This window comes from Gallinula chloropus (genome assembly GCF_964237585.1).
Source record: "Gallinula chloropus genome assembly, chromosome: 3".
NCBI classification, from domain to species: domain Eukaryota; kingdom Metazoa; phylum Chordata; class Aves; order Gruiformes; family Rallidae; genus Gallinula; species Gallinula chloropus.
Window position 1 is genome coordinate 115476538 of NC_140087.1, and position 20017 is coordinate 115496554.

Below are 20017 nucleotides of genomic sequence, written 5' to 3' on the forward strand. Positions count from 1 at the left end.
GATATTTGCACAATGCTGCGCTTGAACTAACAAGCTGTGTTGGTTTTGAGCAGGCTCTGGACTTTCAGCAGGATTTTCCCTGCTTAAGCAGAAGTTTACAGATGCCTATGGTTTAATATCACAAAAAAGTGGCAAATCCCAGCACAAAACTGACACACAAACCAGCTTATTTGAAATGTTCAGGGATTTCTTCTTTTAAGAAAAATTCAACATACTCTTCATCCATCAACAAGTAGCCTTTGTTAACTATGCACCAGCAGAGCTGCTTCATAGCAAACATACTATTTCTTAGCCAAAAGCTTGGGCACAATGTAAAAATGACCAAGTGGTGGCTGACCTCTGACAGTGTCCTTTCAAAGGGAAATTCTGTTTGCACAGCCACAATGTGACGTGGAGGGGAAGCATTTTTACTCCACAACACTGGAATTGGAGAAAAACCCAGCCTGATGACATACCTGCAAGCAGTGAGAGAAACTTAATTGTCTTATCAACTGCTTCCAGTTACATCTTAGTGCTGGTTTTGCTGGAAAGCAGCAGTATGTGTAATCACCTTACACTTACTACACTCAGGTACATAACTCTAAACAGAAACACTGCCAGTGTGGTAAGCTGGGATCTGTCACTTCTGCAACTGCAGAAAGTTTTAATACACAGCCAGAATCTTCATTTTCAAGCCCACTTGGATTTACTCCATGCTCATTCTTATCTCTATTTAAACAAAAGCACAAGGAAAAACTTTCCAATGATAATTTTAACGATTTAGGTATGCCTAAACAAAAGAGTATTAAGTGCAATTTAAAGAGGGTTTTGACATCACAGCCACACCAGCTGGAGGATGTAAAAAAAAAAATAAAATCAATGTGTTAAAAATGTGGGCACAGCTGTAATTTAGCCAAGAACAGAGCCTCAGGAATGGTGCATACTGTATTTTACCCAGGCACTGTATAAAGCTACCCAGGGAAAATATTTTAACTTTCCAGCCCAAGCTGTACTTTCACTATCAAGTCACTGAATTCCTCTGTAAGAACATGACTCTGCTGATCAAACCTTAAGCACAAACTGGTCTGACATGCTAGCCATGGGCTAGTAAGAATCTACCTCAGCCAGGCATCTGGATGCGTGATTTTGTACCAAGAAAACTACAAATGATGCTTAGGGGAAAAGAAGGAAGGGACAAGGCTTGTTAAGTCAAAGGAGCAAGGTCTGCATTAAGATATGTTCTCAACCCCAGTCACATCGTGGGTTGATATGAAAGCTGGTTTAATCACAGTGCACCAGGATGAAAACCTGAGGGAGTAACAACGGTGCTAATTTTCTCTGGGGAGAGAGGCCAAACAAACAAGGTGTAGGGAGAGATGCCAGAAACCTTTACTGTGCTTATGTGTGAAAAAGGCTGAGAAAAAATCTCACTGTCAGAGAGGTGTATGTTCTGGCATTCAGTTCTCAGCATGCTGCTGACAATTTTCAGCTTAACCTGCGTTTTGATACGTATCTTGTTTCCAGAACTGGATGAGAGCTGGATTGCTGGCAGCAGGGTATTTACCATAGGATAGATCACTTGCTAACGCTAGAATCTTTTCCCTATCCTTTCTATGGTTACTTTAATGATAAATAGTTTAAATATAAGCTAAAGACACTATATCAGGCACTTTTTTTGCATGTTACAAAACTTATTGAAGTTCTATAATGGAGCAGGGTATGCCACTGTCAGTGGCAGTTATCAAACACCAGCACCTTCAGTGGAAGGGAACACCTACCTGATGTAATATTTTACCTCATAATAGCACTTCTACTATTTACACACTGGCTGGTTGAGTAATGTGCTGGTTGTAGGTTAAATAGAAATATATTTAAAGTACTTAGTACTATAGCAAAGCATTTAAAGAAAGAGTACTTAAAAGTACCAGTAAATTCAGCTGATGCCTGGAACTCCAAATTCTAAACACAAAGCAGAACAGCAGCAACACACTTTGGAAATAAAGTAACAAAATTGATTAAAATAAATGAAATTTGCTTACACTGCTGACTTGGGTCGGAATCTGTGGTCATCTTCACGTAGTTTGAGGGGAAGAGACCTGTCACACCGTTGATTTCTCCTTGCCACCAGTCAGCATCATCTTTGTTCAGTACATTAATAAGTTGCCCTTTGGAGAAACTGAGCTCATCTTCATTGTTTGCCATGTAATCGTACATTGCTATCACCTGACACACTAGGAAGAAAACCCAAAAATAGCAGAACACTGTTACACAAGTATTAAGACTGTTTTCGGAGTGTTTTACATAACCACAGGAAAGAAACAACAATTTCACATACTGTTACATAAGGAAGGAATGCCACATGGTCTGGCTGTGACGTGGAACTGTCCTCCCTCTTCTTTTACTACTTTTAAACTGGGCCAGGCAATCATCTTTATTTCTACTTTCTATCTATGCACTTACACAGAAAATTGATTCAGTTGAACTCACTGATCTAAATCTTTTAAAATACAATCAAGTGTGCTTCTCTCTTTTACTGGCTCAGAAAATGAGTCTGATTATCTTAGAGCTGATATTTGTGAGAAAAACATAGCAAAGGCAGAGGAAACGGCATTAGGTGGCTGTGAAGGGCTAGCGTGGTCAAAGGGAAGCTTTGTCCAGTTATAACCAGGAAGCTGTTGTAATCACAGAATCATAGACTGGTCTGGGTTGGAAGGGACCCCAAGGATCAGAGTTCCAACCCCCCCCGCCACAGGCGGGGCCACCAACCTCCAGGCCTGGGCAAGGTTGCCCAGGGCACCATCCAGCCTGGCCTTGAACACCTCCAGAGATGGGGCATCCACCACCTCTCTGGGCAGCTTGTTCCAGCACCTCACCACTCTCTCTGTAAAGAGCTTCCCCCTAATATTTATCTAACCCTTCCCTCCTTTAATTTCAATCCATTCCCCCGTGTCCTGCCATTGTCTGCCCTTTGAAAGAGCTGATTCCCCTCCCATTTCTCTCCTCCCTTCAGGGACTGGAAGGCTGCAATGAGGTCCCCCCACAGCCTTCTCTTCTCTTCTCCAGGCTGAACAAGCCCAGCTCCCTCAGCCTCTCTTTGTAGGGGAGGTGCTCCAGCCCTCTGATCATCTTCGTGGCCTCCTCTGAACCCTCTCCAACAGTAACAGCTGTGAACAGCACAATTTCAGCATGCAGAACCAAAAAAGCTCCTTTTCCGTGAAATAATATTATTTGTACCTGGCCGTTTAAATAGAAAAATCTAGTGGAAAGGTGCTGCTTAATCTTCCTCCTTCTAAGGAGCAGTGCCTGTAATTCCAAGGGTTTTGTCAATGATGATGAGTTCTCTGCAAGGTTTCTTTGCTAGCCTTTGGAAACGTGGAGTTTCCAGATGAGAAGAGTGTGGCCCATCAGGGTTTTCAGCAAAATTAGAAGCTCTTGCCATAGAAGATGGGCTGCTGCTCCTCACAGATCTCTAGATTTGAATTTTTTCTGTATGACTGAGCATTTCTGCTGTAAGTTCTGTAGAGGGTAGTACATGCTAAGGAGGGACCCTACCAAGAACTGTTTTGGTGAAGAAGTTGTGACATGTGACCTTTCTGGGACAGAGATAAGAACTGAATGGACAAGTCTGTGAAAAGACCCTGATTCTGACCAGGACTTTACCTTCCACAGTGACACCACAAACATCCCACCATTACTGTTTTTCTAGTTATGTAATTCAGATACACATAACAACTATCTGAATGTCTGAAGAGGTTACATAAAATACTCTAAATGAAATATATATTTATTCTTTTTTGTTTTACCTGAGGGAGCAGCAGACGTGGTCCTTTCACTGCTGGGACCCAGTAATTTCACATGGCTGGCAGGAAACCATCCTTTCTGTCTCTTTTTCCCTCTTGCCTGTAGATGTTTAAAATGGTTATTACACAACTGAGAAACCAAACAGTCACTGCACTGGGAAAAAAAGCAACAAATGTCACACAGATTTGCCAACAAAAAAAACAGGGTCAGGCTTCCAAACACCAACAAAATACTCAAAAGATCTCAAAAGGAAAAAATCTGGCTAAAGGATAAAACAACCCTATTCAAATAAAGCTGCACTCTAGTGTGTTTAGGCAAATTAATAATCCAAAATTTTCAAGTGCAGGTAATTATTCCAGCACACAATTTAACTGTAGGGCTGAAAACTCGCTCTATGAATATTCCACTTATCATCATATAAGGAGTCTCTAAAAAGATACTAGAACAGAGGCAAAAATTACCATCAACTACTTTTGAAAACCCTGACCTAAGCATTTGATGCCACTTGTTTCCTAGTACAGCCTGTGAGAGTTTGGAAAGAATTTCCTCATTTGTAGACTTTGCTTTTTTTAGTCCCACAGGTAAAGATAATCTCTGTACACACTAAAGAAACAAATATACTTTGAAGTGCACATAGAAAAGCCAGGATGTAAAAGTGAGCATGCATTTTAGAAAACAGTAACTGTGCTGTGAGCTCTACTCCTGAGAAAAAGAAACTCTAACTAGCAAGAATTGACAATTATGTACCTTAATTCCCACCATCCCCCTGGTTTTGGGGTTTTTTTGGGGGGAAAGAGCGGTGGGGGGAATCTTTGAAGCTTCTTCCTGGGCCAGCCCTGGGCCTACTTTTCTTAAAACACAAACTGTTGTTTTCTGCATTTATTTATTTCCTTGCACATACTATAAATACATTTCCCACTGCTGTTAACTAGCAGAAACTCAGTGCAGCAATTTCTCAGCTTGCTCACCACAATGTGTCCTCCTGCGTTTGTAAAGCAAGATGGTGTGAAAGAGATGCTAAATGGTTCCATCAGCCCTATTCTAACTGTTGGAGAAGGAAGATTGGTCTTAACAAGAGTATTCACTCCAGGCAGAGTGTGTATGGCTGTAGAATACCTTGGGAAAGACAAATTAAGGGATACTGAGAGGATGGAACTTCCTTTCCATTGTGCTGTTTGATCCCAGCACTGGAAATAGCAGTCGCTCCTCAAAGTAACAGGCTTAAATTCAGACTCTGTGAAATTCTGAGATGCTGAGACTCAGTTAAAAATCAGTTAAAGAAAAGGGTAACAGAGACATTATGAGATCATGGTTTGGGACTGGAAATTCATCACTTTTTTCCTCAAGCCAGCTGATACAATGGGGAAAGGAGAAGAGTGGGAGCAGTAACCTTCACACTAAACTAGCTTCCAAGAATTCCTGTTCTTTCATTAGAATAATTTTACAGTTTAATGCTTTGCCAATTAAACTGTAGTCAATATATGAAGTCTCAAGGTTCCTCTTCCCCTCTCATGCACGTGTTCATTGACAGTTTTACTCATTTCTATGAACGATACAAACAAAAAACACTAACCCAAAAACCAAGCAACCCAAGGTTCAATTAAAAACTTGGTTTTCCCCAAATATAGTTTATCAAGGACAAAAATAACTTTCTAGCCACTTTCAGAATGCTATACTTAGTAGTTTTCTCTAATGAAACCCAAGATCACCTCTTTGCAATCCACGAAGTCACTTTTTTTGTCCTTCAGTAATTACCTGCAGCTCTCCTTGCCACCACCCAGTGGCATTTTTCTTCAGAATAAGTATTAGCTGTCCTGGAGCAAGACTAAGCTGTTCAGTTCCTGATGCAGCATAGGCAGTAGTAACCTGAGCAATTTCTGAAAAGATAATAAATTAATTGCATTACTTTTTCAATTACAGTAAGAGCTACATCCTGGCACACATCTTGCAGCTAAGCACATTAGCCACCATTAAAACACTGCTGTGAACCTAAGTGCTCACAGTCACTTATGAAACAGTCCTAAAAGTTAGTAAGTCACTGCACACTTACCAGGTTTCTTATTTACTGTTCCAGTTTTGCCAGCATTACTAGAAGCCTACAAAGACACAACAATCATCTGTTAATGTGCAATGAAGCCAGTGGAGTCTTCGCCAACTCTAAGCATGTGGACAGAAAAGCAAGGGGAGAGCTTAATTTTGAACCTGTATTTAAAAAATAGCATCCTGCACGGAGAGGGACAGTGTGGCTACAGCACCAATTTAGGACTCAAGCTACCCAGGCTTCTCCTTTCTGTCAAGCATATTAAAATCTGCCTAAAATCACTATCTAAGAGCTAGATGCCAATCCAATAAATTTGAGAGAAAGCACCATGCATTAATTCTCAGAACACAACTCACTTCTTGATCCTTTGGTCTGACATAATTGGAGGGGAAGATTCCAGTTCTGCCATCGATGCTCCCGGTCCACCATTCCCCTTCCTTCAGGGTCACTAGGATTTCCTCCCCTTCCGTGAAAGTCAAGTCACCAGGCTCAGAGCTCGAGTACGAATAGAGCGCAACATACTCTGTGCAAACAGCACATACAAAGGAGGAGACAATAGTTTCAGATGAGAGGATAAAAGCACATTGGATTAAGGAAATCTATCTTTGATACCAGTGTGTTTCTAATATGGATCATGCCTTCACAAGGTTGTCAATCAACACAACTACCTGCTTGATTGCAATCACATCTCACTTCATGCTTACAACTCTGAGCCACCAGTGCACAACACTGTACACACAGAGTAATTTGGCACCATGAGGTGCTACCCTGAGATCATCCTGCAGGTCAGCAAGGTCTCTAGACCACAGCATGAAAACTCATCTCTTGCACTAAGTATTCCACCCTACCTCTGTGCTTCACAGCAATCGTATTCCTGATTAAAACCATTATTATCTATGAAAAAACACAAGTGGAATTAAAATATAATTGTGGAAGCATGGAGACACACTAGATTAAAAAGCTTAGAAAGTACTTCCCGTAATTTTCTCTCCAGTAATACTTGTTTTCTCTATTCCCTACTGATTACAAGAGAATGATCCACGCTCAGGAGATTAAATTCCCTTCGCATGTCTGTACCCTATAGCATAAGACAGTAGAGACCAGCAGGAAGAGAATTTGGCTTATGGGTATGAGACATATTTACTTTTTCAGAAATAAATTGATATCTGAGGAAAAATCTTAGAACAAAAACTAAACCCCAGGTCTATACTCAACCAGAAACAGCTCCTGGTTTAGGCTTCTCACAACAGTAGCTCAATATTTGCACTGTATCTTTTGGAGAAACATTAAAAGGCCTGTTCAGGAACTCTTCACATAAGAGTTAAGTTCACTTATTAAACTTATTCACACGCTGTTAAGCAGAAACAAACTGTATCATTAAGTAGCACGCTTCATGCTGTCTTACCCTCTCCTGCCGCATAAGACTGTGTATTAGCCTTCTTGTTTACAGCTGCATAAATAGCTTCTGGTCTGTGGAAAGGAAAAAAAGAAGTTAGATTAACTAAAAAGACTGACCAAGAATAAATGTCTTTATTAGGATGAGCTTAAGCTGCCTTTCATAGAATCACAGAACGTTGGGAGTTGGAAGGGACCTCGAAAGACAGTTGGACTAGATGATTTGGAGGTCTTTCCCAACCTTAATGATTCTGTGAATTACCCCAACAGTCACCTTGTGCCATTGGTACAGACACAAAGATCTTTTCAAGCAGAAAAAACCATGCTCTCTCTGCAAGATGTGCATTAGGACCTCACAGTGCTTTGTAGGACACTTAGAAACTGGGCCCTTCTGAGGCAGAAGACAATTACATGTTGCAAGAGAGCTGACTTGGTAATGAACTAAAACAAAGCCCGGCACTTGATAAACAATCACACCATTGATTTTTCACAGCACTCAGCCTCTGAAGACTATTTACACAGTAGTGAGACCAAAATCACTCATGGCTTGCCAGAATGAAATAGTAAAAGCCTAAACTGGCACCCTGTGAATTGTAACTGGTATTTATGATCTGCATTTCAAAGCACTGCAAGAATTTTGCACTTCAAGCCACCTCTTTTTGTAAAGCATTGGAACAAAACAAAAGCAAGTCACACTTACTCCTCCTTCTTGGTTTCACTCCCAGGTAAGAGCTTGACATAAGACTTTGGAAACCAACCCCTTCCTCCGTGTACCTCTCCAAACCACCAGTTTTCCTGCTGCTCCAGGACAGTAATGATATCATGTTTTGAAAAATTCAAGTGGTTATCTTTTTTTGCAGTCCAAGAGCAAAGTGCTTGTGCTTTTAAGTTCTCGACAGGCTGCCCCTGTTGAGACAGAAGTGGAGATGTCAATTGATCACACTACCCTAAACTGGTGCAAGTGTTAAAAAACATCCACCAACTACCAAGCAAGCAGTGCCTTATCTTTTATTGATGTTCAAACAACTTAAATTCCTATGTGACAGCTGAGTAATTTCTTGATACATACAAGCTATTGATGACGAATAATCTCTCAATTCTGTTTCTTATTTGTTAGAAATACCTTGTGTGTCTAATTACAGGTGAAAACTATTTAAGAAGTATGAAACATACTGCATAAGTCATCTTGGTCACATGGCATTATGTCAATGCACACCAGGGCAGCATTCAGACTAGCTTCCTTATCCTCTAGCTTGTTCGGTGCACCCAGCATTAGAAAAGTCCAGTTTTGTTTTCAGCTTTTCCGTAAATCAGTTTCCTTAACACAACCCTAAAATGCAGCGAGCTCTCCAGTCTCACACAACGTACCTGTCCATGAATGGGTGAGACAGATCCAGGGGACACGGTGCGAGTAAAAGCTGATTTCTGCTGCCATGCTGTGTTAACATTCAGGCTAGAAAAAGGGATGTTTTGGTAATCAGATTCTTCTGCAGATTTACTCTGTGAAAGTGGTCTGCAAATTGAACACAGGCAGAGTTAAATGTATCACAATTTTTATTTCACAGAATCACAGAATCACAAGGTTGGAAAAGACCTTTAAGATCATAGAGTCCAACCATACCTGTCCTATGCTAAACCATATCCCGAAGTACCTTATCTACCCTTTCTTTAAACACATCCAGGGATGGTGACTCAACCCCCTCCCCGGGCAGCCTGTTCCAGGCCCTGACAACTCTTTCAGTGAAGAACTTTTCCTAACATCTAATCTCAACCTGCCCTGGTGCAGCTTTGTGCCATTTCCCCTTGTCCTATCTCCTGTCACCTGGCTGAAGAGATCATCACCCACCTCTCTGGAACCTCCTTTCAGGTAATTTTGAACATACCTTAAGCAAAATCACATTTGGTTTTGTTTAAACATAGAGAAAAGATACTCTACACAATGTGAAGCAGGCATTTCCCAGCTAAGACTTTCAGGTAGGTTCATCAGTAAGTTTTCTGCATTTGTATTTTGAAAACAAGCACAGAATGAAACTACACAGCACATCACATGTTGGCTAAATTTAGAAAAAGCAACTGATAGCACAAACACAACAAAAACTCACTCTGAAGCAGCTGAGGTAGTAGATAAAGATACTGTAGGAGGAAGTAAGGCCTTCTTCGGAGATAAAGATTTTTCTCCTTCTGGTATTTTTTCTACATAATTGCATGGGAACCAACCCAAATGTCCTTGAAAACTCCCATAAAGCCAACCAGGCTCTCCCACAGTTTTCTCATCGACCTGTGGACAGCAGGACAAATACAAAGAAAACAGGATTAGCAGCATGAAACAGACAGGGCACCTGCTGTCACTCTGAACTGAACAGTGTGGGCAGCCCTCACACACAGATCAGCATTTTCATACTCTTTCCTTTCAGAATCGAGCTGATTCTGCCCTGGCCCAAGAAACAGGGTGATGATGCACAGGGCACTATTTTTAGCCAGAGGTAGAGACAGGCCTCCTTCAAACAGCTGCCAAACATGCACACTGGGGACTGTGAACTACACCTGGAGCCATTCTGGCTTGCCAGGAATCAGAGTACATTGTGTTGCAGCATGCCCAATGCACAGCCAAGAGGCACTGTCTGGACAGCACACAGAAACTACTGCTGCAGTTCTGCTTAACGATATAATTAACTGTGTCATTGGACTGCAAGCAAAACACATCCCAAAATTCTGTTATTTACTATATGATTAAGTATAGAAAAAGGCTTTAAGATCATCAAGTCCAGCCATTAACCCAACACTGCCAAGTCCATCCAACAAACCATGTCCCTAAGCCCCACTACACAGCTTTTAAATACCTCCAGGGATGAGGACTCAATCACTTCCCTGGGCAGACTGTTCCATGTTTCTAACATCCAATCTACACCTCCCTTGGTGTGACTTGAGGCTGTTTCCTCTTGTCCTGACACTTGTTACTTGAGGATTGCACCCAGCCAAGAGCACCCTTAACATTCATAGCTATTCCAAAGTCTCTATCATGCTGCAAATTAGTTAGAATTTGCTAAAAATTAGCAGCTTATCAAATAGTACTGGCTAGTTAGCTTAGTTGAGCTTTGGGTATAAGAGGAGAACAAGGAAGAGGCAGCAGCTGCTAGCCTATTTCTAAAATATCAGCAGTTAAATGGCAGTTAATTATATCTGAGAAGGAAGCCAAACCAAAATCTACTTCTCTTGTTTCCTCTTCCATGCTTCACTGGTATGAAAATGCAAATAAATGATTTAACACTGTCAAACTGAAGGCTAACACTTGACTGTTTTAATATTTTGTACCATACCGCTGTCTAAATTCTCCCTTGTCACCAACCTCTGAATAAGGAGGAACCATGTGGACTTAACATCTTGACTGTGTTACCACAGTTGTGAATCAGTTTTCACAAGCCCACCTGAATCCACATGCTTTCAACAAGGTGTATGCTAACAAGTGATGTAATTACATCAAATAACAGACTTCAACTGAGAAACCAGAAGATTTCTCAGATCTTATGGTCTTGCTATAGTGTTGCTGATAGCTGAATCCAGAGAAGTGCCGCAAAGAACAGGCACAGAATAAACTGGAGATACCTGCCTGAGGGAGAATTTACAAAGGCCCAGCCAAGAGCCAGAAGCCTACGCTAACAACACATTACAAAATGGTATCATGACTCAGAAGAGCCTTTCACATCTACTCGTTAAATAACTTGATTTGAATTGAAATGGCATTAATATTTTTTTCATTTTATGTAGCTATTTATGTTTCTATTTTATAAACTCGTATTTCAAGTAATTTAATTTTCCACTAGGTCTTAAAACATACCAAAATGATGATTTTTACACTTAAGACCTCAGTGTATCTCAAGGTTGGGGAAGTGGGGTTGGGTATTTACAAGTGTAATGTCAATAGCAAATCTTACCTGAATTATATCCCCCGTATTAAAGCTCATCTCATCGTGATTCCTTGCTTCAAACGGATATAAAGCTCTGTAATTTACCAAGGCAACTGAATTCCTAGACTCTGAGGCACTAACCACAGTGCCTGAAAGGATAAGAAAACTAGTTAGCATTCTGGTACAGGTGACAGGTATGCTCTTACAGCCCTACCCACACTGGGAATGAATACAAGGAGACAACTACACAAGCATCAAAGGAGGTCACCACCCACACCAGGCTGATAGGATGCACACAGTACAAGAGTTTAACATGCTCATCATCAAGAAACACAATGCAGGCAATGAAATGCATTGTCTTCTGAACAATAATGACATCTTTATACTCTCAGCTTCCTTGTCAAACCGCTGCGGCTAAGCCAGGGCTTTAATATAGTCTCGTTTAACACAATTATCATTTCCCAAGCTGAAAAAGATACCACTGCTACAACAATAAGTGTTGAGCAGCAGTTGTGTAGGTTTTACATAGAAACATAAAATGCTACACATTTTATTTTCATTGTGCCTACATTCTCCAAGCTTGCAACTGCTACTGCCAACAGTGATGTTTGATAAGGTACAGCTAAGGTGCGCAAGGATTTTTCAGCACTGCTCTGATTTAGTTCTCACTGAACTTGGTGATAAAAGTGGTCAGTAAGAACTGACAAGAACTCAAGAAGGATGGTATTAATTTTGATTAAAACCACCTTTAGTAAAAATACTAGTAAACCTGTATTTTTCAAAGTCCAGCAACTAGAGTTAGGTTGACTTCAGGGGTTTATTGTTGGTTTTTTGTTTGTTCTTGGTGTGGGTTTGTAGTTTTTTTTAATAAGATGCATGCAGAGGAATGCAGAAATAAACTGGATTTCACTGTTAATGTATCACTTTGCTGAGTAGTACCTGCTAAAGACAGAAAGCGCAGGCCTTAGGAAAAAGCTAAAATATTGCTGTTCCCAGCATCTGCGATTTGTTGGCTGTGACCACTGGAAGATTTGTTATCAGTCACAGGTACTGAAAACTGATAGAAGTCACCTAAGTTTGTAGGGTTATTTATAGTTAACTACAGACATGAAACACTCAGGGGTTTTAAAATAGTATTTCAGACAATAAGGCTGCCCTATTATCACATTAACAATCATACATTTCAGAATGAAATACGGCTCAGGAAAATAAGATCCCTTAAAGCAAAAATTTAACAGGCTAATGTTACCTTCATTTTTCCAGGGTGACTTAAGACTTTTACCTTCTGTTGGTTTCAACAGATCTGCAAACTTCTCACTTATGTTTAATTTAGAAGTGCGTTTCTCTACTTCTTGAGAGTTGTTCACTTCTTTCATCTTCTTTATTTCTTCATTCTGCTTACGCCTCTCCTCAGCTTCTCTTGCGATTTGTTCTTTCTTTCTTTTATCTTCTTCCAGTTGCCTTTGCCTTTGTTGTTCTGCTTCCCTCAAGTTTACAGCTTGCCTGTTTTTCTCCTCCTCGGCATGGAACTGTTGTTTATTTTCCCTTTCTCTCATCAGAGCAACTGCTTCTTCAGCTTTCAGCTTTTCTTGAACTTTTTCCTGCATCCGTTCTTCCTCCAGTCGCTTCTTTTTCTCCTCTTCTTCCCTTCTGATGTTTTCCTGCCATCGGTTCTCCTTCTCCCGTTTTGCTTTTCTGAAAAAATGAGGGGGGGGACACACGACATGGGGGAAAGACCATTCAGGTAAAAATGAGTGAGATCGTGTTCTTAGAGTTATCAACTGCAGCTGTCAGTAAAACTGGGTCTCTGAAATCAACTCCTCTCTGGACAATAAGCTCTTCCACAGGAGATCATGCTTTCTCTTAACATGAGGGCCAGTATATTTCACATATAAATAACAAATGGAGTAAAACTCTGGATTAGAAACACTGCCACGTGGTTACTTGTGCTCACCTACATCCTGATGAGCAAAAAGTGATTGGTTCATTGAACAGAGATGGTTTTAAATTGCCCACCAAGGTAATATCCAAATCTCATGACTGGAAACTAAGATTTCCAAACAGATTAGCAACAAAATTTCACTCTGGTACATACATGAAAATAGCTTTTGCATACTGATCTTTGCTGCTTTAATCTTTGCCTTCAGCAGCTGTAATCTATTGCATACGCTTATCCTGGCCACAACCAGAGTCTTCAGCAGACAGAGACTGGAAATTGCATTGTGTTCTCTGAAATGATTCAGATTTTAGGCTGTGCCTCATCTCTCCAAAGAGGTTATTAGCCAATTCAACACCTTTAAAAAATCATTGCATTTTAGCTGGTGATACTTTTCTTCTGAAAAGAGCAGAGCTATCCCTTTGGGCTGCTTTCTGAAGAGGTTGTTGAGGAGTCATCAAGCCTAGAGCAGACCGCTTCACCAAACAAGTGTGGGAGGTCCGCTGATCTGATGGTCATTTCATTGTGTTTTTAAGCACGTGACAGGATCTGATTGGAGCTGTGCAGTAATAAATATTGTTACTCCATCAGATATATATTCAATGAAATTTAAAAGGGCATCACCATACAGACAGTGTATGGCTCTCTTAAAGATGCCTGGCACCAATGTTATGAAATTGCTATCACACTTGTAGAAGAACGTTGCCATGAGTTAAGACCATGGAACACACATACTAGAAGGTCACTAGCTCTGCTTCATTAAAACCTCCCTAAGCAAATATGAATTGTTGAACATCTCTCTCAAAAAGACAAAACATGGCAATTTCCTGAATGAGAAAGAACGTCAAAACTAGTACAGCAAAGCAACTCCTGAGCTGAAGATTCTCCACCTAGAGCGCCCATCAATCCAGACCTGCTAAATAGGCAGCTGATGGCACGAGGTCTGGAGAGAGGAAAAACCAGAGTGGGATCTTAAGGCAGCCAGAATCAAACCTTAGAAATTATGGTTTCTTAATCAGTGAAAGAAGAGAAAATAAAAATCAGCTGGGAACAAAACTATGAGAAACAAAATGCTGAGGCCAGCAAAGTCTGAGGGCTTGATACAAAAGTGAGCTGAGCAAAACCAGGTGAGCTGAGCAAAACCAGGACTTTATATGGGAAGGGATGGGTCACTCAAACGTGTATTTGAATTTTCTCATTCTCCTCTTAAAAAAGGAACCAAATTAAAACCTCAAAGCTTACTCCTCATCCAGTTTTCAAGATTAACATAGGAATAAAGGAGTCAATGCCCTTCCTATTGTCTTAAGTACAGCTCTCACACCCGTCTGGATATCCATGACAAAAGGCTAGTAACCACTCAGTTAGAAGTGCTTTCATAGGTCAGATATTTCAAGGCCAGCAGAACAAGGCAGAATATAAGTGGAATTTTAAATGTCTAAGGATTATCTCTTAAAGGAGCTAAAAATCTTAATAGCAAAAGTGACTGCTTGGTTTACTAATCCATAAAATCTGAATTATAAGGGCTTTTTTATATAAAACAAGATAAAAACCAATTGTAAAAAAGAAACTAAAATCTTACATCAGTAATGCTTCATATAAAATATTTTCACTAAGACAATTCAGTAGGATGTGCTTTTACCATTCAGGCCTCCTGTTTAACACAATCAGTATCTTAAAAGTCACCGCAGCATAATTTTGCATTACAAAACTGCAATGCTGATACATTTAGACATGGTACCTTGCAGCTTCATCTTCCAGTCGCTTTTTCTGTGCAAGTTCAGCTCTTCTTTTTTCTACCTCTCTTACTTTGTCCTGTTTGATCCTGTGGAGCTGCTCCAAGGCTAATTGCTGCGTGCTGTAACTTTCTCTCAGGTCCTAAGGAGAAAACACAATGAAGCACATCAAAAGGAATAAAGCCAACCTTTTGAGAAAAGCATCCAGGCATTTTAATGCTTTGTGAACCACGTTTTAATACAAATGAACAAAGTAATAGTAAGTTATTAATAGTCCTTGGAGGTCACTGCAAAGAAAGCCAAATAAATGGAAGTATGAAAGTAGCTGGCAGGTTTGCAAAGCCTCTGATGTAACTTAGGCTTTCAAAGAGCCTTTCCAGTCCCTACCTGCTGGAAATGGCAAATATGACAGAGAAGGGAAGATACAAACCTGAGTGTTCAAACACATTATCTAAGGACACAGAAGGTAATGAAGTCTATTTTCAATAGCTATGAGACATTTGCCACAGAGGCAGACTTCAACTCAAAGCCAACACAATACCATCAACCTGCGAACGTATCCCTTCAGCAGGGTGTTCGCCTGTGAGATGATGTCAGAGTGATCAGAAGAGCTTTATAAAAACATCCAGTGACCTTACCACTGTGGGAAGCCACAGCCTAAAGACACTCACTGAGGCTGGAGTTTTCCTACAGTGGTTATTTTCACAATGTTACGCTTTCTTTCGAACACATCCTTTAATTCCTGTTCCATCTCCTTCTGATAAACTTTTTCAGAGTAAAAAAAAAAATCAGCATGAATCTTTGGGATAGTTAAATTTACAGAAGAAAAACAACCAACAATATCAGAATTACTTCAGATTGGACTTCATGTTGCAAAACATGTGTGAAATGCTACATTATTTTTTTCTTAGGAATCCGGTCGATACACACCAAGCAATGCAACGTGTAGACACTGACTGCTTCATATCTGATCTCATAAATGCAAGTAAAGCCATTAAGACTGATCTAATCCCACTGCAAAAAGCACCTCTGCCAATAATCACGTTGCTCAAGAGATATTGTGCAATATGAAAAGGGCAAGACAGCAAGATTTCTGTGTGCATCGAAACTGAGGATCACCTCAGGGTGATCAGAAGGAAAGAAAACTGCATTATGAAATCTCTTGTATCTTTGATTTAAGGACAGAACAAGCCTTATGCCAGATGGAATGGTTAGCTAAGTAATTTTGAGAATAATTTATGAGTAAATTTTTTTTTTCCCCTCGACCCCAGCAGACAAAAGCAGTGTTGAGGAAGAATACCAAGTAGGTTTTAGTAGGGGGTTAATCTGGAGGTTTAATAGCATTGCGTTTGCCATGTCCCGTGTCAGACTCTGGGCACTGATGCTATTTCTAGAGTCTTCAACTCCAATGAGAATTCATTAACCTTACTCACAGCTTCAGATGTATGGATACTGGCAGAGCGAGACAGGTAGAGAGCAACAGATGGAAAAGTGGGAAGAGGACACTGTTTCCATCTAAGACAGTATTTTTTTGGTTGATGTTATCATAATATCTGTAACCGATGTTACTGAGAACATCTGGGTAAAACAACTGAACACAGACTGCTAGGAAAGAAAATGGCTATCAGTATTTTGCAGTGTGCCTTTCTAAGCAGTTAAAAAAATCTCAAGTCTTTAAGAGGACATAAAAGCCAGCAGAAATCAAAAACAGCCTACTGATTTTCTTTTAGGGCAATTTATTTCACAGAAATTGTAGATCCAAACAGAAAGGGTAAGCAGAGAAAAATTGCGAAATAATTAAAAACCAAAAGAGCCAAAGATTAGAAAATAACCTTAAGTAAGAGGAAGAGGTTGTTGAGACAGCTTAGCAGAGACAAAAGGCACTGAAGAACAGAATCATCCATATTCTCACACTGTAAGATAAGGCAGATAAAAAGCCAATTAATCTTTGCATTGTATTTTGAAAAACATATTTTAGGGAAGACTAAATGTTGGATGCAGCCACTGAACACAGCAAGCCATGCAATAAGCAAGTAACTAAAAATGCATGTTCTATGCCATTTTTACAAGTTTACAAATTTGTCTTTGTGTTCTTTATATTGGCAACTGCAGAGCCCTCACGCTGGCCCAGCATAAATCCATTACTTAAAAATAAAGTTCACATCAGTGCCACTAAGCTGGTAAATAAAGTAAACTGGATGCATGCTACCCTGCCTGATAATTGCATTTTTAAACAAGTTAAGAGTTGCTTCTGAAACAAAAATGCCTTTGGGGCCAGTGGTCGATATTTCTTAACTTCTACATAAATAAGAGCCCTATGCTTACTTTTAGGACACTATTTAAATCTGCTACCAAATCTTGCACAATACACTATGAAACTCTGTATTACATTCAGTAAGAGTTACATGTTCAGTCCACAATCTAAAAATCATGGCCAATATATCCTCAGTACAAGAACAGAATTTGCAAGGGCCTGAGAAACTTCAATTCCAAATCAAAATTCATTCTAAAAGGCAAAAGTTGATCCATGCAAAGCAGTGATTAGCAAGAGATTTATATTTTAGTACATTAGTAATAATTTTAGGTGCATTTTTTATTACATTATTTACTCAAACCTTTAGGAGATTCTTATTTGATTTTGGAAGTTGAGGAAACCTTTTTGGAAGCCTGGTAGAAGTGCCACCAATGTTTATGACTGGATGGAGAAATAAAGATACTGCTTACCAATGTAAGACTAAGTATTAGATAATGCATATAATACCTTAAGCTGACTGTTAAATGCATCCATTTCAGCAAGTTTAGAAGCAGTTTCTTTCTCAAGGGCATCTAGCTGTTCCTTAAGTCTTTGGCATAATTCTTCCTTTTCTAGGGACTTCTTGTGCACTGAACTGATTCCTGTACCTGCATAAGGAAAGACAAGCAGTTTTGTAATGATTTCTCTTTTACTAATTATTATTTTGCTAATACATACCCATTCCCAACTTATCTCCTCACAAAACCTCCTTGCTTTACCTTCCTAATCATATACAGGACAAAGAAGATACTATTCCCAACACCTGAGATATAGTGGCATTACATGGAATACATACAGATTAATTTGTAAGGGTGAAGGGTTTTTTTTGTGTTTTCTGTTTGTTTTGTTGTGGGTTTTTGTTTGTTTGTTTTTTTTAAATCAGACTAATTCATAGCAATCTTTGCCAGATAATGAGTTCAAGTGTGATCTGATGTAAAGGCTGGTCTAAGTTTAACATAAATTCTCTCCCTTGAGGTTACACAACCAAAAAAAGAGACAAGATGTAATAGTATCTGTGGGCTTTGCAGTCTGTGTAAATAAAGTTTCAAGCACAATCTGTGCTTTGTCACAAAAATTTGCGTTTACCCTTTATTTAGAACGTAAATAAAGGAGAGGAAATAATGGACTGTGGATGCAACAATGCCAAGATGGTACTAACTGGAAAGATCTAAAAGCAAAGGTGTGATTTACACCTCTGCATCCTTCAGCCTGTTTTACAAGGGATGAAAAGCCAGCAACGAAAACCAAAGAGAATTTATTTGAAGGCACTTACTCTGAGTGTTTTCAAGTTGAGTGTTTTTAATTCTTTCACTTAACAATTGCTTTTCAGGAACTAAATAGATTAGTTTGTTCTGATATTCCTGTAGATGTTAAAGAGAAGATAACAAAGTTTCAACATTGCTTGTAAATCAGGAAGTAAAAATGGGTAAATTTTCAAGCAGAACTTCAACTCATGTTAATGAAAAGTGGATGCACATTATCAGTTACACTGTTTAGAGGCAAAAAAGAATTCTATACTCTCAACATATGCACTATTAACACCAAACGCTTTTTAACCCAAAAACATTAACACACTTGGAAAAGAAAAAAAAAGACATGCTAAAAGTGTAAGTATTATCATGAGAACAGTGAAGTTGACTACCCCCAGCCTAACATAAACTTTCTGCAGCACACAGAAACGAGAAAATAAGTTTCCCTGATGTTCAGGGACATTACATAAAAATACAGCAGATGATAATTTGTGGTAGTCAACTGATTTCAACTAATTATGCCTTGCTAGTCAGAGAGAAAAAAAGAAAAAAAGAGCAGCAAGGTTCAGTCCAAAGACCAACTTGGTCTCCATACAGGAAAACATTCATCATAAAAATTTGAGTCTGAAGCCATGAAAGCATTCATAATTAAAGAGAAGGCACTATTATTTGCTCACAAAAGAACAGCTGAGGTTTTGACAAGTGTCCTCATTCAACTATCAGCTTGTTGTAGTACATGTAATCCTTTCCTTAACACCCCAAATAAAACTAAAAACCTCTGCAATGTTGATGGCCTTGCCAATTTCCTCTCTCCCTTAAACAGATTTACTATTCCTCCCTATAGGGATATATTAATCAGCAGCGTTATAGAAACACAGAATATGAAATAAAGGAAAACTACCAGCTTAACAGAAAGTTACACACCTGAAGCTGCTGTTGTAGTTGCTGGACTTCCATGATCCCTTGGTCACATTTCTTATCTAAAGCCTCCAGTTCAGTCTTTCGCATTTGCTTTTTGCTTCGAATGTCCTGCAGTCTGCCTGAGATTTGCTGATGTTTGTCGGTCTAGACAGAAATCAATGACAAATTACACCACATACAGCAAAAAATGGCTTCTCTGCTAAGTCTGTAGGCAGATTACTTCATGAACGATTCTTCTCAAACAACCCACTATTTCTGCTTTAGATTCCTCATCCAAACCATGGTGAATTTCCTTGTGGGCCATTAATGTAGATTCTAAGATTTGCATCCTTTGAAATACTGTATTTTAAGATGTGCAGTGAAATTTCTGTCTTACCAGAGCTTCTAATTCAAGATTAAGGCTCTTCTTCTTAGAGGTCAATTTGACAATTTCTTCTTGTTCCCTGTTACGTTGGTTAAGAAGTTCTTGGCGACGAATTCTCTCCCATTCCAATCGTCGCTGGCGCTCAAGTTCTTGCTTTGCTGCCTGCAGAAAAGTTACATTACCTTAAATTAAAATGGAGATGCAGAGCTCAGAGACCACGATTTAATATAACGTGCTCTATTTCTAAGTAGCATAGCAGCAAGACAACACATTGTCTTTTGTAAAGTGCTTTTAAATCTTTCAGCATTGAAGAATGATGTGATCCTGTAAGATTCTTCATGCCAGGCTCTGAACTCTGGATAAAGAAGAGGTACATAGTGCTGAGAAAAGGTCTGTTTA

General features: G+C 39.5%; 1 protein-coding gene across 1 annotated transcript in view; it reads right to left on the reverse strand.

Annotated features, from left to right (window-relative positions):
* Positions 1 to 20017, reverse strand: part of ITSN2 (intersectin 2) — a gene marked incomplete at its 5' end in the record, with an annotated part of 87353 nt that overhangs the window by 19334 nt on the left and 48002 nt on the right. The window contains 16 exons of the mRNA XM_084261175.1: positions 2019 to 2210; positions 3783 to 3879; positions 5536 to 5657; positions 5831 to 5876; positions 6178 to 6344; positions 7227 to 7291; positions 7917 to 8122; positions 8585 to 8729; positions 9319 to 9494; positions 11149 to 11270; positions 12371 to 12816; positions 14796 to 14932; positions 17552 to 17691; positions 18357 to 18444; positions 19258 to 19398; positions 19631 to 19780. Coding sequence (XP_084117301.1) covers positions 2019 to 2210; positions 3783 to 3879; positions 5536 to 5657; positions 5831 to 5876; positions 6178 to 6344; positions 7227 to 7291; positions 7917 to 8122; positions 8585 to 8729; positions 9319 to 9494; positions 11149 to 11270; positions 12371 to 12816; positions 14796 to 14932; positions 17552 to 17691; positions 18357 to 18444; positions 19258 to 19398; positions 19631 to 19780 — 2440 coding nt within the window. The remainder of the gene's footprint in view (positions 1 to 2018; positions 2211 to 3782; positions 3880 to 5535; positions 5658 to 5830; positions 5877 to 6177; positions 6345 to 7226; positions 7292 to 7916; positions 8123 to 8584; positions 8730 to 9318; positions 9495 to 11148; positions 11271 to 12370; positions 12817 to 14795; positions 14933 to 17551; positions 17692 to 18356; positions 18445 to 19257; positions 19399 to 19630; positions 19781 to 20017) is intronic.